The 26,969-nt window shown below is 42.8% G+C and overlaps 2 protein-coding genes across 4 annotated transcripts in view; one reads left to right on the top strand and one right to left on the bottom strand.

Annotated features, from left to right (window-relative positions):
* rnf123 (ring finger protein 123) overlaps nt 1-26,969 on the top strand; it is a 119,069-nt gene that overhangs the window by 25,065 nt on the left and 67,035 nt on the right. The window contains exons 29-35 of the mRNA XM_084929673.1: nt 533-620; nt 1,851-1,938; nt 4,718-4,802; nt 8,825-8,964; nt 10,265-10,321; nt 10,442-10,573; nt 11,208-11,283. Coding sequence (XP_084785799.1) covers nt 533-620; nt 1,851-1,938; nt 4,718-4,802; nt 8,825-8,964; nt 10,265-10,321; nt 10,442-10,573; nt 11,208-11,283 — 666 coding nt within the window. The remainder of the gene's footprint in view (nt 1-532; nt 621-1,850; nt 1,939-4,717; nt 4,803-8,824; nt 8,965-10,264; nt 10,322-10,441; nt 10,574-11,207; nt 11,284-26,969) is intronic.
* LOC146387825 (uncharacterized) overlaps nt 11,440-26,969 on the bottom strand; it is an 18,199-nt gene continuing 2,669 nt past the window's right edge. Inside the window, exons 1-12 of one of the 3 annotated variants that reach the window (XM_084929662.1) lie at nt 25,401-26,969; nt 24,192-24,293; nt 23,134-23,217; nt 21,328-21,408; nt 20,671-20,781; nt 17,010-19,002; nt 16,850-16,930; nt 16,211-16,264; nt 15,988-16,086; nt 15,846-15,893; nt 15,023-15,088; nt 11,440-12,926 (exon numbers count right to left, since the gene is read on the bottom strand). The exon at nt 25,401-26,969 is cut by the window's right edge and continues 2,668 nt beyond it. In XM_084929662.1, the coding sequence (XP_084785788.1) occupies nt 12,706-12,926; nt 15,023-15,088; nt 15,846-15,893; nt 15,988-16,086; nt 16,211-16,264; nt 16,850-16,930; nt 17,010-19,002; nt 20,671-20,781; nt 21,328-21,408; nt 23,134-23,217; nt 24,192-24,293; nt 25,401-25,472 (3,012 nt within the window). In that variant the 5' untranslated portion in view covers nt 25,473-26,969 and the 3' untranslated portion in view covers nt 11,440-12,705. Of the gene's footprint in view, nt 12,927-15,022; nt 15,089-15,845; nt 15,894-15,987; nt 16,087-16,187; nt 16,265-16,849; nt 16,931-17,009; nt 19,003-20,670; nt 20,782-21,327; nt 21,409-23,133; nt 23,218-24,191; nt 24,294-25,400 lie in introns of all 3 variants that reach the window. The other 2 variants (XM_084929664.1, XM_084929663.1) reach the window with 2 other exon arrangements.

Genomic DNA, 26,969 nt, shown 5'->3' with positions numbered 1-26,969 from the left:
ACGTAGCAGCTTCACATTCATACCGAATGTGCATCTACGAGGAGACGGAGGGCGAGCACTGGAGCCCACCATGACTAATGAACCGAATCCCCCGAGGACCGCGGGACGCCTCGCAGCAGAAATGATGAGCTCAGCAGTTCCATCCATCATCCGAGATAAACGCCGTGCGGGGAAATCCGGCCTCGAGCGGTTTGGTCCAAACGGCGAGGCGGGACCTGTTAATTATGAAGTCCTGCTGGAGGACAGCGGAGGAGACTGGATGTAATGGCTTAGACGCGCCTCACTGCCATTTTTAATGAGGAGACTGAAGATGAGGAGGAGGAAGGAGGAAGGGTAGAGGATGGGAAAGTGAGAGCCTGCTGATAAGTGTGTCATTAGACAGGTGTAACTGATCGTGTGTGTGTGAGACCGACCTGGAAGCAAACAGCAGGGGGCGCTGCTGCACGCGCGCAGTAAAGCTGTTTTCCTGCTGCAATGTTTATTTTTCCAGCTGTCTTTGAATGCATCTCTGATCTGCTCTCTCTCCTCTCAGATATCAAAGACTCTCTGATGCAGGCGCTGGCCAGCTACGTCTGTTACCCACAATCCCTCAGGGCTGTGGAGAGGATCCCGGAGGAGCAGTGAGTCTGGTTTGATTCTGTTTTCCAGAAAAACCTTCAGGGTGACTCTGAGCTGCTGCTCTTCAGTGATCAGTAAACACTCGCCCATCCCACCTGGACAGGTGGCCAGTCCATCGCGGGTGACACACACTCGCCACTCACTCTCTCACCTGCAGTCAGTTAAGCAGTTAAGCTAACGAGCGCGTGCTTGGCGTGCGGGAGGAAACCAGCGACCTCGGGGAGACGCTTCCTGCTGTGAGGCGATGGCGCTAACCGCTGCTCCACCGAGAGGGGCGGACGTGAGCTCATGTCCTGCAGCGGTCCAATCCCGTGGCTCCAGTTGCCTTTGAACTGACCAATCAGCATGCCACATTAAATACCAGCGGCTCCCCTCCTGTGTGAATTCGGACGCAGCGCTCGAGTTTTTGCGATGAGACGCATTTAAAATAGAAAGTCTAAATCTGCTAATGGTGGATCCTTATTGGCTGGCAGTATTTAAGGCTGTTAAAGGGTTTAATAAAGCCACGCTGTGCCCTCTGTAACATGATGGAGTTTATGGGGAGGTGTAGTTGGATCCATGCACTACACCCACTCTGAGAGCTGTTTTCATCTGACCTCTGACCCTGAAACCTGCCGGCAGGGTTCAAACATCAGGGCGGGACCAGCAGCGGGGTGTCGGCAGAGACGGGCAGTCTGATGTGAATAACAGCTGCGCTCACAAACGGAGCTCCTGAAGGGATTGATGTCATGTGGTGTCAGCTCGCCACAGCTGATGGATCAACGTGTGTCAGGCGTGCAGCTCGTGATGAACGGCCTAGTTTGTCTCCTTACACTAATCGACACACGGCATCGTTTCTGAGCATCAGTCAGGATAATGAGTCGGATAAACGTCCCTCAGCTCTGTCTGCTCACAGGGAAGTCGCACGATGCGTGTCGCCGCCGCTGCTTCCTCCCTCGGTCCACGCCCTCGGTCTGTGTGTTAGTCCTGTCCACGTGTAGCACGCTCGCACTCTGACAGCTGGGTGAGAAGTGGGTGCGTTGTTTTTATTGTTTGTGGCTTTTTAGCTGCTGTAATCGAGCCTGATGTGCGAGCCGAGCCAGAGCTCTGCTCACTGAACGTCTGTGCGGTGACGTCAGCAGCATCAGAGCAGCTGTTCAGCAGTCCTGGAAACAGCTGCTCTCACTGAAATGATGTTTATGTGTCGGAGCTGACAGGAAGTGACGTGTTGATGCTCACCTGTCTGATTCCAGGCGAGTGGCCATGATGAAGAACCTGCTGGCTCCGTACGAGCAGAGACCCTGGGCCCAGACCAACTGGATCCTGGTCAGACTGTGGAGGGTGAGAGACACACACACACACACACACACACACACACACACACACACACACACACACACACACTCTCTCAGGGTTTATCCTAAACTCCATCTTCGTGTGTTTGGGTCACGTCAGTGATGAGGCGGCTCAGTCACAAACAAATCATTTATTTTACTCCTGTCACATTACAGGACATCAAAGTCCTGCTTTGTCATATAAACAGACTTCAAGCCCCCTCGATGTCCTTCCATCTTCACCTTTCAGTAGTGTGTTTGATTCCATTGACCCCTGTATTGTGGAAATGATAAATACTTCTCTTCATACTCAGTTTCCAGCTTCTTTAAACAAGCTGTTGTTGAGCCAATATTAAAGTCAAAGGAGCTTGCAAAGAAAAGCGTCTGGACTTCTTTAAGTTGCTTGAAGACGTTTCACCTCTCATCCGAGAAGCTTCTTCAGTTCAAAGGTCAAATGGTGGGGAGTCCCAGATTTAAACCTAGTGGGAGTTTCCCCCCACAGAGGGACAAAAGGACCCCCTGATGATCCTCTAATCGCCTGAGCCAAGGTGTGAAACTGGGTGTGGGTCCCAATCAGCCAGAGTTTCAGGTGAGCTCATTGTGAAACCTGGCCCCACCTTATCATGTGATTTCCTGAGGTCAGATGGCCCAGGATGTGAGTGGGCGTTAAGGCGTCTGGGGAGGGAACTCAAACCTGGATTATAGATGGCAGAGAGTTGGTGTCGTAAACCCCCGCCTCTGTTCAAAGATGGTCGCTCACAGTGGACATAGATGCTTCTTTCACTCCTCTTTCAAACCATCTGTCCTCTCACAGAGAGGTTTATATCTGGGACTCTCCACCATTTGACCTTAGAACTGAAGAAGCTTCTTGGATGAGAGGTGAAACGTCTTCAAGCAACTTAAAGAAGTCCAGACGCTTTTCTTTGCAAGCTCCTTTGACTACGATGACCTGGATGACTGAGAACCTTCACAGACATATAGCCAGTATTAAAGAAACCTCAGCTGGGTCCATCTCGTCCTAACAGTTATAGGCCAATATCCAAACTGCCTTTTATATAGAAGGTTTTAGAAAACGTAGTAGTAGAACAGCTTAACTATTTCCTGGATAAAGATGCAGTTATGGACACTTTCCAGTCTGGTTTTCGTAAACTGCATCCCACTGAAACGGCCTTACTTAGAGTATCCAGTGACATCTTGATGGCAGCAGACTCTGGAGAGGACGCAGTGCTGGTCCTGTTGGATCTCAGCTCTGCTTTTGATGCTGTAGATCACAGCATCCTGATAAACAGACTCAACAGCTTGTTTGGGATTACTGCTGTTGTTTTAAAATGTCATATTTGTGTGAGGGATCTTTTACTGTTTGCATGAATCATGGAGCCTCAGGGATCTGTCCTGGGTCCGGTTCTAGTTCTACTTTATGTATTCCCCCTGAGCCAAATTATTAAGCGCTATAAAATATCTCCTATCATCTCTATGCTGATGACATCCAACTATACTGTTCCTTCAGGATTTCTGACTTTTATAAATTGTCTAATTTAAGTCATTGCCTGACAGAAATCAACCAGCGGTTAAATGACAATTTCCTCCAACTAAACTCTGATAAGACAGAAACTCAGCATATCAGCATCTTGGACCCTCCTGTAAAATCGAGCCTCAGAAACCTCGGTGTCGTGTTGGACAGCTCGATGTCGCTCGATGGTCCGAAACTGTTTTTATCATTTACTGAATATTTCTAAACTCAGACTAATGGTGTCAAAGCCTGAACTTGAGATGATTGTTCATGCTTTTGTCCTCTCATTTAGAGTACTGTAACCTTTTACTTGTTTTAACAAATCGGCCTTAAATCGTCTTCAGACGGTGCAGAAGGCTGCAGCACGACTCTTAACAGGCTCCAAGAGAAGATCTCGTATCACTCCAGTTCTAGCTTCCCTTCACTGGTTGTCTGTAAGTTTTAGGTTTGATTTTAAAATTTTAGCTCTAACCTTTAGGGCCCTACATGGTCTCCAATATTTCTCCGACCTGCTGACACGGCACTCATCTTCTCGAGCTTTACGGTCATTAGATCAGAGGCTGCTGGTGGTAGCGCTCTCGTTTTAAAACTCGTGGTGATCGGGCCTTTCAGGCAGCGGCACGGTCTCTACGCTGCGTTCCTGCCGTCAGCTCTGGGCCACGGTGAAGTCTGTTCACGCAGCACATTTAAAACAGGCAGAGCTTCACAGGAAGCCAAAAACAGAACCGTGTCTTTACAGGATGACGAGGTTTAGCTCGAGGCCAGAGAGTCGGAGACAGGAAGCCACGAATTGAAGCTCGCAAAGGGTTAACATGTTCACGCTGTCTTGCCTCAGGTGAAAGTGGAGCAGCGGCTGTCACCAATCACAGCCAAGCTTTTAACAGACTGACGGATGCACCGCCCTGAGTGGTCGAGAGAGGCCGGTCAGCACAAGCAGACATGGCGTCTTTCTTTAAGATGAAAATCGGTGTTTAAGCAGTTCTTTAGGTCATTACGGCCGTTTAACAAAGATACAGTGACGTGTTCGGGCTTTTGCTCAGTATTTGTTGTCTGACACAAACATTTATTGATCGTTTATTGTTAATTAACCAGTGAAATCAGCACTGATTAAGTGTTAGTGCTGCAAGAAGTAAAGCAGCGTCTGGAAGACGATCGCTGAAGCATCAGTGCTGCAGCACTGATGCTTCAGCGATCGTCTTCCAGACGCTTCAGTGTTTTTGTTGTGCAGTTTGTCTCCCTGCAGCTCTGCTGACCTTCATCCCTCTCTCTTCCTCAGGGTTGTGGTTTTGGCTACAGATACACTCGCCTCCCTCATCTCCTGAAAACCAAACCCGAGGATGCCAACCTGCCCAGTCTGCAGAGTAGGTGCTCTTTGCTGTTCTGTCTGTGCATGCTTGTCATCAGCTCCCGTCTCCTCCTCTTGGTTTTCAGCACGTTCCCGGTTCAGGTGCTCGTTCTTTCATGAATTTCCATAAATAAATTGAGGCGGCGGCTGCCTCGTCTGCAGTTTATTTTTGCCGCAGCTCGCTGTGATTTACGGCTTTAATCATCAGCGTTTGTGGAGGTGAACGTCAGAAATGAATCACCAAAGTTGTGTGTGATGTTTGTGCCGAGATGAAGACTGACGTTTTATTTTAGGAAGCAGCTCTGCAGCGCTTCAGTGTTTGTGCTCAAAAACACAGACGGCCTCGACTCGCCGTCGACATCATGCAGAAACATCTGCTCTCAGAGTGAAGCGCTGGTCGTCCTCGCACGCCGAGCTCTGGATCGTCACGTGGAGGCACTTTAGCAGCCCGTTTACACCCTCTGATCCCGGCCTGCGGTGCTTTATGGGAGTGTCTGCATACAAAAACACCTGCCCTCCACCGCATCCCCTCACTGACTCTGTGACGCTCCTCGGTGAGTTTTTAAAGAGCTCAGGGTGGAAAAATAAAAGCCAAATGCAATAAAACAGCTCGACACGCTCAAATAACCACAGTGCAAAAAGGAAAGTAGCTCACTAAATTCTTTTACAGGGGAAATGAATTCATTCATTATTTAGGTCAGTTATACACCAGCCTCTCTCCTGGACGGCTCCATACCTGCACAGGTGTTTTATCTGCACCGTCCAATCTTCATCCTCTTCGTAGCTTCCCTCAGTTCCTCCTCTTCACTGACTGTCTTGGATCTGTCTGCCTCACTCGGAGTGCTCCTTCCAGCTTCTCAGCGCACTCCCAAAGGACAGAATAGAGATTCAGTAGAGACAGAATAAACACAGAATAGAGACGGAGTGATAGAGAGGAGCCACTGCCTCTTCTACGTCCAGCATGCCGACTACGCTACGCCTCCCATCAGGTTTGGGCGCTCGTCCAGCGCGTTTCCCAGTTTGTTATTCCTGCTGATGATCTGCTGGGTCAGCGTACAGAGCGCAGGCACAGAGCTCGAACCCCTCTCCTCGTCTCTAAAGGAAGTGACCCTGAGCCACACATCGTCATCTTCGTCACTACTCGCCCAGCTTAAAGCCGCCAAAGTCTGATAGGCTGCCGATGGTGAACTGAGGGATGGATGAGGGAGGTACACTGTGAGAGTGCAAACACCAGAGGTTAAAGAGGAGTAATCGGTCAGACTCAGGGCGTGGCATGAGGCGTGGCTGATGTCAGAGGGCGTGGTAGTGACAGTGACTGTGTCGTGAATATGAACTGGGACAGAAGCTGGTGCTGAATCCTGTTTGTGTCCCACCCGAGTCTTACTCCTGCACGGACGCTGACTTCTCTGTGCTTCTCCTTTGCATGCCTTTCAGGAGATCTGTCCATTGCTAGTTTCCAGAGTAAGTTCATCATTTCACCTCTCCCAGTGTTGTCCTCGCTGTCTCCGTGTCTCCTGCTCCCTTCCTTCCACTCTCCTGAGCCTCCTCAGCCTGACTCAGCCAGAAGTGCACGTTGTACTTAATCTATAAACGGCCCTCTGGTGGAAATCGGTCGATACTCAGCGTTTCAGGTTGTCTCCTCAGGTTGGAGGCACAGCTGCCCCCGTTGAGGGTTTTGTTTCCTCTCCAGCTGATCTGAATCTTTGTCATTTTTTGCTTTAGATCAGGGGTGTCAAACATAAGGCCCAGGGGCCAGAATTGGCCCAGCAAAGACTCCAGTCTGTGGACAATTCTTGAAAGTTATTTCAGAGTCTGTTTCTTTTCTTGGTGATAAAGACCCACCGTTCAGGTGATTTAGTAATATAATAATAATAACAGTTATGGTAACATGTGTCTTTTTGGCTGCTGTTACAACCAAATTTCCCCTTGTGGGACAATTAAAGGATTATTCTATTCTATTCTATGTAATATAAGGGTTAAATAAAAAAAAAAATGAAGAAAAAATTCAATTTTTTCACTGTTGACTTTAAAATCGATTACTGCCAAAAATGAGCAGAAAGGTTGTGTTTGGTAATCACAGGGCAGTCGCGAGTTTGACACGTTTCTTATCATCTGACCGCTGACAGGCCAGCAGCATTCAAAGTGAGGCTCACACGTCACAGGTTACACGTGTCGTTAAACGTCTTCGCGCTGACGCGGCTCTCGCTGGTCCGGCCTGAGACCAAAGTGAGCTGTTTGTTTCCCACAGCAGAAAAAGCGTTCGACATCCTGCTCTGGATACTTGGAGTCCGTCTGTTCTCGCGTGATGTCCACATCGAGCTTTTTCCTTCGTTCTTCATTATGACTCGTAGTTGCGCGATTACAGGAACTCTGTTGGATTGTTGTCTTACTGTGAGCTCATCTTTGGACGTCGTTCGGTGGAAAAACGGACAAATATAAAAGGCGGAGGCGGTCTGGGTGGTGCTCATAATGCAGCTGCTGTGCGCTCGTGGCGGGTGTGAAACACAGGCGGCTGCCTCTGTTTAAAGCTCGAGGCCTAATAGCTTCATTTCATCGTGCATTAGTCTTAATGGAGCTTTGTTAATTGGATTCATATTTGTGCTCCGTGTAAACGGCTCCGGCACTTCTTATTTTTAGTTTCCTTCAGTCATAAGAAATCAAATCTGTAGCTCTGCTGTGCTGATGGAGCCCAGTAAAACTCAGTAATCCCAGTAATGAATAGGGCTGGGTATCGTCACTGATTCTAGAATCGATTCGATTTGAATCTGGGAAACTTTGCTTCAGACAGTCAGAAATATTATAATTCAGATCAGAACATATTTTTTTTCTTTTTAATAATAATAATAATAATAATAATAATAATAATAATAATAATAATAATAATAATAATAATAATAATTATTATTATTATTATTATTATTATTATTACAGCATAACAACATTGATAATTACAGATTTAAAAAAAAATAAAATAAACAAACAAAAAAAAAGAACTCAAAAGAAAAAAAAAGTGAGCAAACCAGAAAACGCATCATGTGAACCCCTCCCACCATCCCCCCACCCCTTTACCCCTGTATGGCTCTCAACCTCATCACATTCATGTATCCGGACAGCCCATATTTACACCTACCTATAGAAACTCTCATGCACAGGAATCAACATCCCCACGATAAAACTGCAGCATTCAGGAAATCGAGTCAGCAGGGCCCAACCGGGGATCAGCTGAAGGCCGACCCAGGCAGTACCGCCGTCTTTGGACCTGATAGATCATAGAGATGACGCAGATCCCCCTCAGATCCCCCTCAGATCCCCCCTTTGTGTTTACGTCTTTGTGCAGAATCGTGTTCCTGCTCTCATTTACTGTTTTGGTGGTTGTTTAAATGTTGTGAGGTTTCACCTGAGATTCTGGTGTTTTGGGCAAAATAAATTTATATTAAAAAATCGATTCAGGATTTTAATGAATCGATATCACGTTATCCAAGCCAGAATCGATTTAATCGATAAATCGATCATCAAAACCCGCCCCTAGTAATAAACCCCAACTGGGACGCATCTCACAGCATCGTACTTGAGACTCAGCGGGTGTTTTTTGTTATATTGTTCAGAGGGCAGAGAGGAGAGGATTGGATTTAATGACTCCACGGAGCTGCCGTCAGCTCCCGGAGGAGGCCGAAGCGCCAGAGAGCCGTCCTTCATCTATTTGCTGCCTCCTCCTCCTCTCCTCAGAGTGTTCCCTGCTCTGTCTTTGCCGTGTCCTTCCTCCTCCCTCCCTCCTCTGCGTGTCTGTGACCGTTTTCCCTCGGTGTCCCGTTTCCTTTCACTCATGTTTGCTTTGGTTTTGAAGAATATGACAGACATGTAGAATAGAATAGAGTAGAATAGAATAGGCCTTTATTGTCATTGTACATGTACACAGAGGAAACGGCGAGTGTCTGTAACGCTGTCCACACAGCGTCCTACACCTGCTGCCGGGCCGGGCGGCGTCCGGTCCTCTGCTTTCTCTCTGCTCACCTGTCCTCTGTCATGTGATTGGTTCAGAGCCGTGCCCGTCGTTGCTGCTGCAGAGACACATGGCGGAGCTGCTCAGCATGGATAAAGACATGGCCGCCTCTTTCCTCAACAGCGTCCTGAACCAACTCAACTGGGCCTTCTCCGAGTTCATCGGCATGATCCAGGAGGTAAGAACAACCAGAGTCCCAGCAGGTACGGGTGAGCACGCGCAGGACACGGCGTTGAATAGAAGGTCCAGAAACACCAACTCTCATTATTTAATACATCAACAGAAACGACGAGTACTTAAAAAACCCTGAAATTATCTCTCATTAGTGTTCATATCCCATTACAGCATGTTTAATAATGTCTTTATATATATTCATACTCAGCACCTCCGACTCACTTTATTAATTACTGATACTGAAGGAGTAAAGTTTGATTGGAGCTGTTCATAAACGCAGATCATTCGTTTCAGTCTGCTTCCCACATTCCCACAGCATCGTCCGCATACTCAGAGGACCTGGAGGACTCTGTGCGCGGGGACGAGGCCGACAACCTTAAATCACCGCTGTGATAAATCAGTGCACGGCTCAGCAGCTCGGCGTGCCGTCCACACGTGCAGGTTGCTGCGCCGTCACGCGTTGACCACGATGGAGAAACATCCTCTGAACCTGAAAGCTCCTCTAAAACTGATCTGAGGTCAGATCCATCCAAACGTGGCCCCCGCGTCCTCGGGCGATGAGCAGGACCTGTTCTCACAGACTTCTTTATAAAACCAGTGCAGTCGCCCCCTGCTGGATGTTACACAGAGTGCAGACGTCACCTGACAGGTGTGCCCACTGTGACCTCGCAGGTGCACTCGCAGCTGAGGCCGGTCCGACCTCACTTCCTGCTCGTCGTGCTTTGCTGTGAACTGAAGGTTGAGGATGTGTTTGACCTCTGAGTGAAACACGAGAGCGAGCCCAGCCTGAGGAGTGTCAGCTTTAGCTCCGAGCTTTGTTTCCCTTTAATAAGATTATTCGGGCTTTTCTGGAAATCCTTAGTGAGATGCAGCGGATCATCCACTCAGCGCTGTAATTGATCGTATTCCTGCGGGACGCCGGGGTATTTTCAGCCAGGCCAGCGCTCACAGCGTTTCAGAGATTAGGCTCATGTTTCCGTTCCTCGCTGTCCACCTCCTCGTCTGCTGCTTCGGTTCAAACTGGCGAACACGAAGCTCGACGCGGCTCCTCGATTTCACGCCTGCAGAGGTTCAGGCAGAAAGCCCGGCACCTGCAAAGCTGCCTCAGTGCGTGCACAGCGACGCCTGTGAGCCCACGCCCCCTCTGGATCTGCATGAAGTCATAGAGGGACAGCTCCATCCACATGCTGCTCAAACATTCTGTTAGTTGAGGGCAGCCAATCAGAAAGGAGGAGGTTACTTAACAGGGCGGGGCAGAAACAGCTGCGACAGGTGCTTTTTTGATTGGTTGTGTGTCTTCACAGATCCAGCAGGCCGCGGAGCGTCCAGAGAGGAACTTTGTGGACACTCGTCAGCTGAAGGTAATCTGAGTCACTCAGCCGGGTTCGCTCAGGTAACGCGGCTCAGGTGTTAGGCTGTGACTGGTGTGGTCACCGCCCACAGGTTAACCTGCAGCTTCTGATTAGCGGTGTCACCTGCAGGTGTGTGCGACCTGCTTCGACCTGTCCGTCAGCCTGCTGCGGGTGCTCGAGATGACCGTCACTCTGGTGCCTGAGATCTTCCTGGACTGGTCCCGCCCCTCCGCGGAGCTGCTGCTCAGACGGCTCGCTCAGGTGAGGCGCTGCCGGGTTTACAGTTTCACTGTGACACAGTCGGAGCTCGTTATTGGCCGGTTTCAGAGCAGGTAAAGTGATTTTCATCTTTTCTTGCACAGTCGATGATAAAACAGTTTTTATTGGGTTTGAGTATCAAAGAAAAACGTGTGATGTCACAGACGGTCTGTGCGGCGACTTCAGCGAATCGTTAATTAAAAAACAACAACAGCCTTCGGTCTGTTAGTCTGCAGTCAGACTGAATTAATTGGCTGCTTATCATCAGAGCAGCACGAGAACAGTCAGCAGAGAGATACATGTGAGCGGCGTCGGCCTGCAGCGCGCTGTCATGTGATCACAGCTGCTCCTTCTTATTGGAGCTCCAGAACAGGAAGCAGACACGAATATTAAAAAAGCTTCAGTTCAGCTCCGGCCCCGCCCACAACGCCAGGAGGTTTCCTCAGGAGGAGATGGAGATGATGTCACCTGCCCCCCCATCCCGGCCTTCTACGGCGCCCCGGTCACATGACCCAAAAACCAGCCAGCCTAGAATATTTAACGATGAGTCGGCAGCCAATCAGCCGACAGCAGAATTAACCATGGACTCAGGTTTATGTGGAGGCGGAGTCTCACTCATGTTTTTGTTCACGTGCAGCTGCTGAACCAGGTGCTGAACCGAGTGACAGCAGAGAAGAACCTGTTTGACCGAGTCGTCAACCTCAGACTGCCAGGTACACACACACACACACACACACACAGAGACACACACAGACACACACACAGACACACACACACAGAGACACACACAGAGACACACACACACACAGAGACACACACAGAGACACACAGAGAGACACACACAGAGACACACAGAGAGACACACAGAGACACACAGAGACACACACACAGACACACACAGAGACACACAGAGACACACACACAGACACACACAGAGACACACACAGAGACACACACACAGACACACAGAGAGACACACACAGAGACACACACACACACACATACCTGTTTTTCCTACATCGTGGGGTCCAATGAGTGACAGGTGCCTGATGGGATCCACCCTTTCCAAAGGGTGTAAAGACATGATTTTCACTCCTAAATTCATAATAAATTCATCTAAACTTAAATATGACTTGAAAAGTCAAACACTCTCAAATAAATTTTAAACCTGAATTTTTGTTTTACTGGGGACCAGACATAACCCGTCTACTGATACTGGGGACCAGTCATGTGTCTATGAGCATACAGTCAACAACACTGATCCATGAAACCTTACTATCATATTACATAATGATTGAGACCCTGAATTGGTTAAGTGGAAGAAAATGGATGGATTGTTTTATTAATCTCATCCTGACTGCCAGATACTTATTTTATTAATTTATTTTTTTAAATCTGATTCTAAAATATTAGTTAGGAAGTTATGAAATTACACAAACACTACTTGTGAAATTTAAGAATGTTGTTAAAAGTTGAGCAAAAGGTAACATTTTGTATAGTGTTTTACTTGGTATGACTGAACATATGCAAATAAAATAATTTTAAATCAATTCAGTTTGTCAGTTGATTTTCATCAGATATGAAGCATCAGATCTGCTTTAACAGAAAACAAAATGATATTTTTACCAAACCACATTTGACGGTTAAAAGAAGTCACCTACTGTATGAAATGGGCAGACAAACTGAGTTTATGCCTTCACGTAACATTTATTTCAGCCTTTTAAAGTCAGACCTTCAGCCCCTTACATCCAACAAACAGTGTGTGTTTATCTATATCTCTATATACGCACACATACATATATCTATCTATATAGCTATCTATATATCTATATCTCTATATATCTATATCTCTATATATCATATTATATCTCTATATATCATATTATATACAAGTATAAATATAAGTATATATAAGACAGTACTCCCTGGTAAGCAAGGTGGCATTTTTAGATATGTCAGAACAGGAATGCCTTTTCCTTTTCAAAACATAATTAAAACTAATTAAAATGGAACATGAGTTCCATTCTTTCCAAACGTTTTTTTTTTTTGACGTCCAAAAACATTGGTCTAGCACAGAACGTAAAAACATTGCAAAGGGGCAAACAAGGCACAAATGAACAATTAAGAACAGGCTGTTAAACTCTTTTTGCAGCTTTACGCTGCATTGCAGTGATTCGATTTTTTACATAGAACTTTACCCCTGTCCAGGTTCTGTTTGTAAGTGCTTTCGGTGAAGCCTCAATACAGGCAACGCACTCCGACTTTCCTGGTACTTTACCAGACTCAATGAAGGACATTAGTGTCTTTTCCACAGCATGGACCTCAGCTGATGTCCAAGTCCTCTTCTTTGATGTTCCTAAAATAGAAAAGAAAGTGACTTAATACAGTTGTAATAATTAATTTAAGATAAATTAAGGCAAAACTAAAAAGGGTAGACGCTTCAGTTTTAGAGTAATCACTTTTAAATTTTGCACTGTTTCCTCTTAGCTGTTGAGGGTCCAGTTAAATCATGAATTTTCAGAATATTAATAAAATAAATCTGTCAGAGAACAGGCAAATTACACATTAGGTTCTTTATCACAGTTATATGTGGATACATCATAGGTCCCTGAAACTGCCTACACTTTTCTATCATTTGCATTTTTTCCTTGCTTCTTAGTACCTCCCAAGAAGGATGGAGGATAGATACAAGAAAATCTAAGGAAACATCCACTTGTAACAAGTGAGGTAGCTAATCACAGTTCAGTTGTCAGTCAGCTTTAACAGTTGAGACTAACAATAATAGAGCAGCATTGTTTTCTCCCTGTAGCTTGCTATTACTTTAGCACCTGTACATAAGTAAAAAGCTGCCATCTGGATTCATACTGCATCCTGCTCAGAGACAGAATCCACTTACAGAATTAGTGTCAGTATGTACTTAAGTTCTAATTGTGAACTTAATTTTTTTTAAAAAATACAAAATATTCTAGTATATTCATAATACTAGAAACCATTTAATTTAAATGGTTGACAAAAATGAAATTTCAAAGATCAAATCAGATGCTTAGAAACGATCTGCCTGTGAGTAGAAATAACAAATAACTTAGTTATCAGTGTTTCTTGCTGACAGACTGACTTGATCCAACACCCCATCATTGGTATGAAATTCAGTGATTATGTGATGGATTAGACCAGTTTGCTCAGCCACTTCAAAAAAAATAAAAATAAGATAAAATAAAAATATCAGTAATATATAAATAGGGTGGCTTGTCAGATGGAAAACTACTTTTGTGAAGCCTGCTTCTGTGAATGTTGCCTCACTCATCAAATACGAGCTTTGAGATGGCCTGCAAGAGTTAGAATCAAACCAACTTTCAATTTAAAAAAAAAAAAAAAGAAGAAAATTAGTGAATTAGGATGCACCCAGTGTATTTATTTGCATCAGTATGAGATCTTTGTCATCAAAAATGATGACACTCACTACATACTATTAAAAAGATTTTTTAAACAGTAACGCACAGGAAATGTTTGAATACATGGGAACTACCAGCCTAACAGCTGTACTGCCATCCAGAGTTAGAAAATGGGCTATAAATTTCATCTTTAACTGATAGTAAATCTGATGTCATTTCTGTTTCCATTCTTACATTGGTAAATCATTATAAAATGCGGTCTTGTTAAGTACAAACTATTATCTCACTACATCTCTCAATGTCTGTAAAAATGTAAATTTCTGCAAAATAAACCACTCAACTATGACCTTTGATGGCAACTTTATGGATGAGAAAAAGAAAAAAAATGCAAGTCAGCCAGTTCAGATACACCAGGAGAAGGAGAGGAGTCAAAGAAATCCTGCAGATTAGGTTTACAGGGTCTGACTCAGCATCCACCCTCACTCTGAAATGGAAAACCTGGATTACCTAGTTTTAGCCAAACATGTTTTCTGGCACAGAGCCCTGATTCCTGGAATGATCTTGTCCAGAATTAACATGACATAAAGACTTTTGTATGACTTTGGTTGCTTCAGGTAAAAGTATTCACCTACTGGAGCTCTCAAAAAAGAGCTGACAGAGGAAGAAGTGTTTTTCTGTTAAGTAACAACAGTAAATTCTTTGACCAGTAACAGTCATTTTGGACAAGAGTAATAACCAGCTAATCACCCATAAGTAGTCAGCCTTAATAAATTTGGCACACATTTCGCCTGCTGTAACGCTGACGAAAGCCTTGTACTGAAAGACGTCCGTTTTTTCTTACTGCCTTGTTACATTAATCATTACTAATTCATCATCATGTCATCATCCAGTCTAGATAGGTTGTACTAAGAACATTTGTACAACTTTGAAATAAAAGCATTATTAGGGTGAGAAAGCAAATCAGTGCTTATTTTAGTATAGCCTTTTTAGCTGTTGTGTGGAAAAGGGAATGGGTAAAGAAGAAATGTGGGCAAATGCCAAGCCTCAGTCTGTGGGATACCTGCAGTAGCGTGGTCACCATCAGGCTCATCTGTGGTCCACTGTCCTTGCTTGAATCCTGGTGGTCCTATGGGAAGAAGAGTAAACTGTAAGTAGAAAAAATATGTACCTTGTGACCCTGGAACAGAGAAGACAAATACTGAAAAACATGCAAAATTGTGACTGCAATGCAGTACAGTCTTATCACCCTGCTACATAACTCATCTACTGTGCTAAAATTTAAAATATTTGAAAAGTTTCAATATTACACTGTCAGGCAAATACCTAGTCCAGTCTCCTTCAGTTAAAGAATGTGATTTTTTTTGGCAGAGCTCTTGAAGGAAAACAATCACAAAGGTTGAAGCAAACGATTTTACCCATTCATGGTTCTCTATATACAGAATTAATGCCAACTGAACTGACGTGGCTTGAAAATAAAATGGTGGGCAAGCAGCTAGCAGCAATAGAAAAAGCTAACAATAATAAGCACGCAAGGGTACAAAGAAGGTTACACAATACAGGCAACAATGGTGCTATCAGGCTCTTTGGTAGGGGATACTGAAAATGATCAGTCTAAAAAACTTCTAACATACTTTCTAAAGTACATTCAGTACATCCAGTTACAATTACAGAAATTGTGGTTTTCTTGTGGATTATGTGAAATCTGCTCTAGACAGTCATACCAATCAAAAAGTTTTCAGGTTTGCACAACTGAAATATACCCAAAAAAAAGAACATCTATACTCTCTGTGCTCCTGTTTGGTTTAATTCTACCAATTTGTAAAAGCAGGTTTCAAAAAAAGGAAGGGGGGGACTTAAAGTTCTGTAGTTTGTGTGCAAATTACCCATTTTAGTGGCATCAGTGTCAGACTCCTTTTCCTTTGCTGAAGTTCCTGTTAACAAATTGAGATAGCGCACAATCAAAATTCTGTAATTGTTTTTTAGGTTTTTGTGAAGCTTGCTTAGAGGCTAAATTAAGACAGGTACCTGAGGCAAAACAGGGTGTGCGGTGGGTGTGAGAAGTACCCTCTTTAGGGTCATCAATGTCAGATCCCGTCTCCTTTCTTCTCTTAGGTGTTGAGGATCCTGTTAAAAAATAAATATATATATATTTTTATTTTTTTTATTTAATTTTTTTTTTAAATTTCTGTGTTTATAAAACCCACAAAATAATTTAAAAAAGGTACCATCTGGTTATTCTGCTGGATACCTGTGTGTGTTTCATCAAACTCAGTGGTTGGCTGACTTCTCGATCTTTGGGATCCTTTGACAAAAAAAAAGTCAAAAGTCAAAGAAGTCAGTAATGGTATATGGTTGAACTCTGTGCCCATTCAGCCTTTACACTACGCAATGTATTTTTTGTTAGAGGTATTAACTGTATGTAAAGATGAATGGCATGTCTCCACATCTTTGCACTATTCAAATATTAAGCCATAACAACAAGCGCAGACATCTGTTGCTTGTCATTTGGATCAAGTGTCTGCACAATAGTGATGGGGCAGTGCAGCAAGGGGTACAGTTCTTGTCCATCTGCCTGCCAGAAACAAACTGAAATCAGCTGTCAATAATGACAGCTCACAGCCTTTTTATAACATTAAGTACACTTCAAACCAAACTGATCAGAAAATTTAACAATTGAACATACATTCATGTGATAACTAAGTAAAATGAGAGAAACTCTTTCGGAACAATTTGGCATGTACTTTGAGGTTTTAGTTTGTCCCCTCTGTTAACAGTCTGCCACTATAAGATTCCACGTTTTTTGCTACAAATGTAAAAACCATCATGTCATCTATTTTTATATGCAGTAAATGGCTGGATGCTAAAAACAGTTAAACCTGTCACCTACTCGATGTTGAGGAACTGAAAGATGACTCCTTTGATGCATCTGTCTCTGAAAGATCACTTTCTACATCTTCCTGCATTTCTTCTGTAAAGCAGTGATAAGAAAACCATGTAGCACAAAAGACATTTACTCTGAAATAAAAATATAAGAACATTTTGTTTACCATTGGGATTAATTTGGATTTGATCGAGGCTCATTCCCTTGAAGTCTGACAGTCGGCCTTGTTCTAGAGCAATGAGCACTTTGCTGACTTTAGCCAACTCAAGTGTTCCTTCAGGCAGTCTATAGTACTCCCTATGGACTCTGATATCATGGCCTAGAAAATTTGCGAGGATGTCCATCTCATTGTCTCTCAGGTTTAGGACTGTGGACAGTGTGGACACATGCTTTCTCAACTTAGTTGAGGACAGTGTTTCTGGATGCTTCGCTCCACATTCCTTTGCAATCTGTCTGATGGCATCTGATCCCCTGAAGTGAGTGTCTGCTTCAGGTCTAGAGAAGAAAAAGGGATTTTCATCAGACACACCACAGGCCCGCCGATGTGAAACCAAGGCTTCCATTGAGGACAGCATGTCTGGTGTTAAGAGGATAGGAACTTTTCTGTTCCTTTTCCCTCTTATTTCGATGCGCTGGAAATGGCGACAAAGTTTTTGTTCCAACTCTGAAAGTCCTACTGCCAAATCCGAATGGACTCCTGAAGTGTCTCGCAGGGTGAATGCAGTTAGTGGCATTTTTGATACCTCACCCTCTCTCCTGCGGTTAAACAGTATCACTTCGCAAAGAGTCAAATTGGCCAGCATTGACCAGTTCTTCTTATTGGGATCACTGGCAAGTCTGGTTTGGTATTCTTTTCTGTACCTATCAAGATACATATGCATGGTTTTTACATCCTCGGTGAAAGGGAGGAGTTGAGGAGTGTTCCATTTTCCTTCTTTTAGAGTTTGCAGGGCACGAGATGAAACACACACATCCCATTTCTTCTCATAAAGATCCCGGCTTCTCTTCAGATTCTTAAGAAATTCCTCATCATGAAAATCTGCCATCTTTGCTTCACACTCAAGAATATCTGCAATCTTCTTGAGACTATGGCCCAGTTTCAGAGCCAATGATGGAGCTCTGTAGATGTTTTTGTCTTCATCAAAGCCAGCCACATCCTTTACTGCTTGAACCACAAACTTGAAATTTGAAGGTACATAGAAATCCTCCATTTTTTTCAGTGTCCCTGCTTCCCGTGAGCGCAGAAGTAACCGTCCCATTTCTCGCATTTTTTGTCTGATGTACTCATGTTTGGTCTTGTCATGTCCATGTTTTGAATACAAGTGTTCTCCAAGTCGCAAGATACTTTTCTCCTCTCTGATGATGTTTCTGACTTCATCCTGATGCATAGCATTCACCAGTTCCCAAACCTTTCTGCTGACACCATCTGGGACAGGCTGTGCAAAGGCACAAAGTGACTGGATCCGACTTTTGCCTGGTTTTGCTGTGCTGCACTTCTGTGAAAGCTTGCATCTTGAAATGTGTCTCCATAATGAATGTCTTTTCAGCAGTGCCTGGCAGTTAACGCAGTGCATGTAGTCATTTGGCTTCACTGGTTTTTTAGTTTGCTGACTTGGGATTAGTGTTCCACAGCCCACTTTCAGAACCTCAATATTATGTGCACGGTTCCCCTTGTTTCTAATGAGGTCAAAATGTAGTTTGCGCTCCTTTGATTTCAAAGGAAAACTGATTGCTTCTGCTACAGCCAGTTCACTGCTGTGCTTGCGTATTAAGTGCCTTGCCATTTTATGGCACTCCTGTGGACAGTATAAGCAGTGATGCTTTTTACTGTATACTCTAGCCCCATTTTTCTTTTTTTGCAGCTTCATCACAAAAATATTTCCCTGGTTAGGTTGAGAGCTTTCACTTTCCGTCTCATGGTCCTTACCCGAAGATGTACTTGGAAGTGCTTTTCTTCTGGAAGTCTTTTGTGACTTCTTTCTTTTCTTAATTTTCAACAATGGGACCCTTTTTGCAGGACTGTCAGATCCCTCTGAACTGCTTTCATTCCGTGAGTCTTTTGATGGAATATATTCATCATCAGTGCTTTCAATACAACTTCCAGAAGCTTCTGATGTGTCAGCCACCTTGGAGATTGACTGCAGGTATTCACTGGTAAGCTGAAAAACCAGATAGACACATTTATAGCTAAATTCACAAGAATTACCCAGGTGTGAAAATCTTACACCGTCTGTGAGACCCCTTTAACACCTTCATTAAAGTGAAATTTAATTTGTTGGAACTGTTACCAGGTTAATGAAGGGTTATAGGATTTAGTGATTTTAATTTTTATCACTAACTTTGGCTTTGTATACACAAAGACTTGTTTACCGATAGTTTCAACCCAACCATAAAATTAATAAGGAAAAATTAGGGCTGGATGATACCATTTCAGCACTACCATAAGAATTCACAGCTGACAACCAAATGTCAAATGTTTGTGTGAAACAAGATACAAAAAAACCCTCAAAAAACAACCTGTAAAATAATTATTGAACAGAGCTGTTCAAATAATTGGATGAAAACTCCTGTATTTTTTCCTCTCTCTCATTACTTTACATTTTTACTCCAAGGAGGCAGACTTGTAATTTCTAAAGTGTTCTTGAGCAATAGTTCTCCAGACATTCGGAAGGTCTTTCAAAGTTTTTCTTTGGACATTGGCTACTTTTTCACTCATTTGAGTCCAGTCCTTGTACCTGACCATTTTCAGAGGAATGTTTTTGTTTGTTAAGCTACTTAACAATGACCTATGAATCATTCAAAGCAAAAAAAAAAGTCTCCTAACCTGAGAGATGAACCAGTGTTGTGTCCCCACATAGACAACTTAGAAAACAAATAAAATTTAAATGTTATCTGTAGGTAATTTCTTTCTAGCAGACTGTCACTAAAACATCACTTGTTTCCATTTCATTAATTGAATCTATGAATAATGCCAAAGATAACAGTTACAGACATAAAATACTATTTTTAGACCAACAGTATGATTCCCAACGACCTGAAAACCTTGCATCTCTCAGCATGGTGTGCAGTGTCTTTGAAAGAAATAAAATCTGAGGTAAGTGGAGAAGCGAAGCACAGAAAGAAATCGCAGCCATGAAAACGTAAAAGGGAAAAAAAAGATTACCCACAGCAGATCAGTATCTCAAAGTCTTGTCATGTTTGTGTTGCTTAAGAATGGTTATTAAACCAAATGAAACTGAGAAGATGCTGAGGTATGCCGAATTACACAAAAACTGGACTTAAAAACAAAAATCACTGGAAACATGGCTTGTGGAGTAAAAAAAATCCAAAATTGAATTTTTTTTTTTCTAACTCATCAACGTGTATGCAGGAGGATAGCAGAGAGGTTTAACAGTGAGGGTCTACAGTCATCTGTAAAACATGGTGGAGGCTCTGTCATGGTTTGGGGCAGCATGTGTTGGAGATCTTCTCAAAACTGATGAAATTATGACAAAAAAAAACAAAAACAAAAAAAACAAAACAGTGGAACATTAACAGTCATTGATTTGCCTCCCCAGAGTCTGGACCTTAACATTATTGAAGCAGTGTGGAGTCACCTGACAGAACAGAACCAAATGCAGAAACAGCCAAAGAGGACCTTTGAAAGTCCTTCAAGAAGCCTGGAGAACTATACCCATATAGCTAGTAAAATACAAAGAATGAAGAGTGGCCCAAGATTTTTGTTAAGTACATATAGTTTAAAAATTGCAATGCTGCAATGCCAGTCTTCTACAGTAAGTTAAAGCCCTAATAAAAGTGTGGAAATGACCAGAATTATGCAAACTTACAAATATGCTGTCAGTTCGTTTGAGTGATGGCACATCTGGGTCAGCAGCATCAGAGTATGAACTTTCAGGAGTGATTATATCGATGTCAGTATCAGCATCAACAATTATTTCCTATGGAGAGAGGGGAGATGTAAGACATTGACAGCAATGACTGTAATACATCGAGAAAGATATCAAACCTGATTTTTAACTTCTCAACCCAAAGCGAATTAAGAAAGAAATTTTTACATTTTGAGTTCTGTAAGTAAACTAACAACCTCATGAGTTTGATTTGAATAACATATCTAGAAATTTTAACTTCCCATACATTTGCAATCCTGTGTAGACTTATGCTGACTTCACCACACCAGGAAAACAGTTAATTTTATGAAAAATTCAACTCCAAGATTGCAAAGCATTATAGCTGAAGCAAAGCCACCCATAGGCCAGATTGAACCTCCTGTTGTTCAGTTCTCTGCCAGGCCATGTGTGACAGTATGTGACATAAAGACAGTACATGCTAACAAAACAGTGAATGCATGGTCAGGGCTGTGTTTGCTGGTTCTCTTTAAAACTGACAGCTTAACTCACTCTAGGAAAAACCTGCAAGTTATGAAAAAGTTTCAGAGCTACTTATGGTCATATGGGATAAGCTAAAAGTGCTTATTTGACACATACCATGCTCTCAGATGATGTTGGTAGCTCAAATGAAAGATCTGACAATGAGGTCTCCCCCTCTTGATTAAGACTTGCTGAGGGCTTTAAAATAAAATTAAAAAGGACACATGTATTACCATGTCTACATACATAATGTTAATGAGGAACATGTTAGATAAGATGTGTGGTAAAGCATACTTGCAATTTTGAAAGTCATGCAAGTCAATTCAGCAATTTGCACCTTGAAAACACTAAATATGAATGACATCTAATCCACATCAGAAACAGTGCAGACAATTCTGGCTCTCCTTCACCTCTCACACAGGATGGGTAACAAGAACTGGTATTGAAGTACTGCCATTGGCTTTTATTATTTGTTTACTCAATCCTAAATGTTGAATGTGGATTTTTAAAATTCCTAACAATCCTGAACTGAAAAATAAGCATTCTATAATTAAGAAGCAGTACAGCGCAGAAGTACGTAGCTCATGACCACAATAATTATATCTTAGTTATGAAAAAAGTTAACAGAATCACTCCTGTATCTTGTTTAACCATGTCAAGTCTTTGTTCCACATATCGATATGATAACCGAACATATAACATATCTAGGCCAAATGTAAACACTTAAAATCATGGAAATATCTGCCTTAAAACAATACAACAGAGCTTGCCTTTAAACTTATTAAAATGCCTTTCAGGGTCACTGGACTAGTACATTTTCAGGTAAATGAGAGATTTGTTTGGTTTCTTGTCCTGACTGGCACTAAAGCTGTGTCCCAAAACGTCAGCTGCAACCTCCTGAGGCCGCATTTGTAGACCGATTACATCACAGCGACGCCACGAAGGCTGTCCCAATTCGTAGACTCCTCCGAATCTGGCCGACAAATGCGTCCTCCTTTTCCCCAGATTTGAAGGATGGGTTGGGTGTATCCTTTGTGCCCCACCATATCCCAGAATTCATAGCGCGGCCCAGCAGATTCCAGTTTCCAACAATGGCGGCCGCTACTAACTATTAATCTTATTACTCTTTCTGGGTCACAAAATAAACTTTTAACATATTTTCAGGTGAGAATGTAGCTGTGTAAACTTCAAATATCTGCTCAGTTTATCAAGAGATCGCATATTTGCAAAAGTGCTCAGAGGTTTTCAGAGACTTCTGTTACCCAGCTGCTCGATAGCTGACCGAAGGGTTCAATGGTCACTTGAGCCGGCGAGACAGCTGAGTTTATTAAACGCCAACGAGACAGCTGGTGACGCAAATCTGAATGCTAGACCGTCCCGTTTTACAAGCCTCGCACTTCCGGCCTTCTCGGTCTTCGAAGGATGCGGCCTAGGTTTTGGGACACAGCTTGAGTGTCAACATACTTTGCACACCATCTTAATATACAACCAATGCAGAATGCAAATTTTTATTAAGTTTCATGAGCTGTGGAGGATAACAAAGTCACTTTAGAATTAGATATAACTGTGGAAAATTAATTGAGTGTGGTTTAAGGGGGGTAATGAGTTATGGATTCTCAATCATGAGGTATATCCTGAAGTCCATTTCATTATCACTACTGTGGGCTGTGCTCGTGTGTCAAGTTCTGTTCTGTCACCTACGTGTGTGTGAACATAACCCATCTTTTATACAAATTAGGCTAACATGCAGTGAAAGAAAGGCAGAAAAGCCACATAATGACTGGCAGCTGTCACATTTATTTATTTATTTATCGATACCAGCACCACTGCTAATTTTTCATCTATATCTACATGGTAAACTGTTAAACTTATAGAGTACTGAGCCTGTTATATACCACAAGTTAAAATCAATTTGTTACTTACCAAAGTCTTGGAAGCTGCAAGTTGCTTAGGTGAGAGCTGGGGTTGTGATGAAGTCTCACCCTCTTGGTTTGTTCTCTCCGATGGCTAAACATTACAGAGACAAACATTTCTTTTGATAAGGTTCACAAAAAGGTGATGAACAAGACCAATACACTACTAAATGCATCCTCTGTTTTATTTAAACCTAATGCTGTGTAAGAAAACACAGCATTACTACACATACTTTGGTTTTGATGTCTAAATTCAGAAGGCTTTAATTACAGCACAACCAAAAGAAAAAAAAACCTTTCTATTAGCCTATAGTTGACTAAACATGGTTCCATCTTAAAAAGTGGCCCTCAGTACTGTTGTAAACTAAGCTGTAGACAATTTCAGCTTGCACTGAGTGATGGGATGTACCAAACATTTTTTTCAAGTACTGTACAGAAGTACAAAAAAAAAAATGAAAAGCTGAATTTCAGATCAGCCAGGCTGATAACACCCCCTGAAATACATGTAACTGTGTACACACTTTGCTTTTATGTATACATTTGATATTGAAGTACATTATTTGCCAGGTAATATTTATGATACTTAGATACATATATCGGATATTTAAGAACTTAATGATGCACTTTTGTACCAAAGTACTAGTTTCTACAAATTTTTACATTTTAGTTTAGAATGACATTTGGGTACAGGTTCTACTTATTTATAAAAGGCTAATATGTCTTGCTTAAATGTCAGTCCTAGGTTTGTACACTATTCCCCCCTCCTCCCACACATGGCAAAAGCCATTTCAAATTAGTTAACTAAAGAGCTGACACGATGCTAAAGTTGCTTGGGTGAAACTCGGGCGTTACAGAGACACACACACACACACACAAAACAAACTTCAGCACCTGGCTTTGGTGAAAAAAAAAAAAATTATCTTTTCAGTACACCTGCGTAATCAAACCAACACACCCCTACAGAATGTTTTGGCACATGCATTCATACTGTCACAAATCTAAGTCAGAAGCACCACTGTATTTATTAATATTGTAATATGGGAAAAGTCAAAACCCTATCATGATTACCTGTGTTTGGTGTTTTAAGGAGTCCATGGCTCTTGACAAGCATTTATCATGATGGTCTCTCAGGCATTGCAAACGTGCCTTCAGTCTGGTGGATTGTTTACTCTGGATGAGGTCAAACACAAAACAGCTAACATAACATGTCCATACCTGAAGTACACTAGTTTTATACATCAACAAGTAAGAAATACACACTTAGTGATAATGGGATAGTATTTAAGGTGACATCAATAGGTCTAATCACATATGTTAGTCACTATAAAGACATGGTGCAAATATGAATACGGTTTTATAAAAATCAATCTTTTGAATATAAGTCATAGTTTAAATGAAGCTGTGCAGTAGTCTGTTCACATGCTTAATATTGTTAGATTTATTTATCTTAATTTACTATGATAGTAATTTTATTATTTTATATTTTTAGTACTTCATCGTTTGTGATTAACAGCAATCAAGCCACTGCAGAAGTAAAATTTATTTTTTTGTCTATCACAAACAATCACAACAAAACTTAAACCACCACTAAATTACTTTCCACGGCTGAATATTTAACTGAGGGAAAAGTCGGTTCGCCTGCTGCTCTGGTACTGTCGCTGCCCCCGCGACCTCACGCTTCGTTTTGCATACCACGACACAACATTACACTTTAGCCATTTCTTAGCTCGTCACGACAATAATTGCATTATGAACTTGGGTCCTCGACAGCCGAAGCTAATCCAGACTCCTGGATTAGCTTCGGCGGGTCTGTCTCGCTGCTCCGACTGCCACCCTCCCCGCCACGACAAAAACTTGACGCTTTGAAAAGAAAAGACTCTGTAGCTGCTTAGCTTGTTTCTTGTTGTGAATACTTAAGGCCTATAGTTGAACGAAGTTGTTCTAGAAATTTACTCACCATTTGGAGCTAACACTATTGCTAGCTACTCATTAAGCTCATTGATTGCTCATTAAGCGTTCATTTTCAGTCCCACAGACGACCGAAAATTACGACAGTAACTAATAAAAGTGTCCAAAACAGACATTCACGACTGCATGAATGTTAAGATATCAGCTAAAAATTGTACAGTTTAGGAGAATGTCGTCGAACACCACATTAAGCTAAGTCACGCAAGCATTAGCAAAGCATGCTAACTACAGAGCAAACTGTCGGCTGCAAACACTTCACTTTGCCTAATTATTAAGTAAACACTAAAATAGTTTGTTTAATGTACTTACCACATTCATCCCTTCATCCTCTATTCTCTGACTGTCGGACATCTCCACTTTCTCTCTGTCACGCTTCTTCATACTTCCAGCCGTCTCCTCTCGCCTCCGAGCTACGCCCCGCGTGTCTGGCTGCACCGAGCACGCGACTAATTAGCAACACCTGCAAGCCTGTGACTGCAGCGGGTGGGGGATGGGAATAGGTAAAGTGAGGACCGCAAAAGTCAGGAAAAGTGTGTTTTCCCTCATCCCTTCCCTTCAGCACCAAAGTGTTAGCATTAGATTGCTGAACTTGTGTTTTAACGAAATATTAATGTATCCAAGAAAAACTAGTTTAATATGGTTTTAACATCCAAAATTATTAATTAACCTTTTATTGACCAAGCATAATTTAGGCCGCCTGGACTTTTTTGGTAATTTTGGCTGTAAAAGGGTCAAAAAACATACTATAACTGAATGCTTTTGCCCCATTTTTTTAGAATAACCTCAGCTTTCAATACCTGGCAGCCATTTTATATTATTTTATTGTTATGAAAGTGGAACAACAGTTTAAATTAAAAAAAAACGAACTTGAGATTTATAGTGGAAACTGATATTCAGCAATAACAAAATACAACACAACATCAACTTGCAATATGAACTATAATAAATATGTACAAAAATGTTTTTTTTATCCTTGCTCACTCAGTTTTTAATTTATTGGCCTTTTTATATTACAAGCGTCCAGGCGTTTTTGGGCCTGTGTGATAGACCCTGAAGCAGTTCCTACCCACCTGGAGACAGAGACCCACATTGCACTGCTCACCCAGCCAGGGAATTTTTCTTTTGCACAGAGTGCACTTTCGCCTTCCTTGGGTGGCCATGCTTGCTTTTGACTGTCTTTCCCTGCTGCTTGTGGGGACAGCAAAATGGTTGGAGCTCGGTGCTGGTGGGCATCCCGATTTCAGAGAAACAACAAGGAGATGAGCACATTTCACCTGCTGATGGATTTCCAGAATTTAGAGGTGGCTGTACACCAGGGGTTATTTTTGGGATAAACCTTGGTGGCTGGGGGACCACATCAGAGTCTTCAGTAGTTTTCCAGTGACAGCATGGTGACCAGCTGCGAACAGGATTCCCAGAAGTTCGATCCCTCTGTCAGCGAATCTGACCCTGGGTGACACTCCTCTCCAATACAGAAACCAGAAAACCAGCAGAAACTTCGGAGTCCAACAAAACAAAATCCCGGCAACAGGAGTCCAAAACTAAACAGATGAGCTGGGAAAACCAAAAACACAGAGTCCAAAAACACAGCTCAGTGGGCCGACCCGGAGGCCAGTGGCTCAATAATACAAGACGGTAACTCCGGGGGCCAACCCAGAGGTCGATGGCACCAGGGTCCAAGGTACACAAGTTCAGGGGGCCGACCAGGAGGCCAGCAACAGAAACCAAGTAGTTCTGGAGGCCGGCCGTGCAGAAGGCAGCGGTGGCAATGTAGGCGATCCGAAGGCCAACCGCGTGGAAGGCAGTGGCAGCGTCGGAGCATTTCAGGATGCCGACCGCGTCGGCGACGGAGTCCAGTCAGCGACCTGGAAGGTGGCC

This window comes from Perissodus microlepis, chromosome 5, assembly GCF_051167445.1.
Source record: "Perissodus microlepis isolate ML-2025 ecotype Zambia chromosome 5, ASM5116744v1, whole genome shotgun sequence".
NCBI lineage: Eukaryota > Metazoa > Chordata > Actinopteri > Cichliformes > Cichlidae > Perissodus > Perissodus microlepis.
The sequence above is the reverse complement of the archived record's forward strand: the minus strand, read 5'-3'. Positions and strand labels throughout refer to the sequence as shown.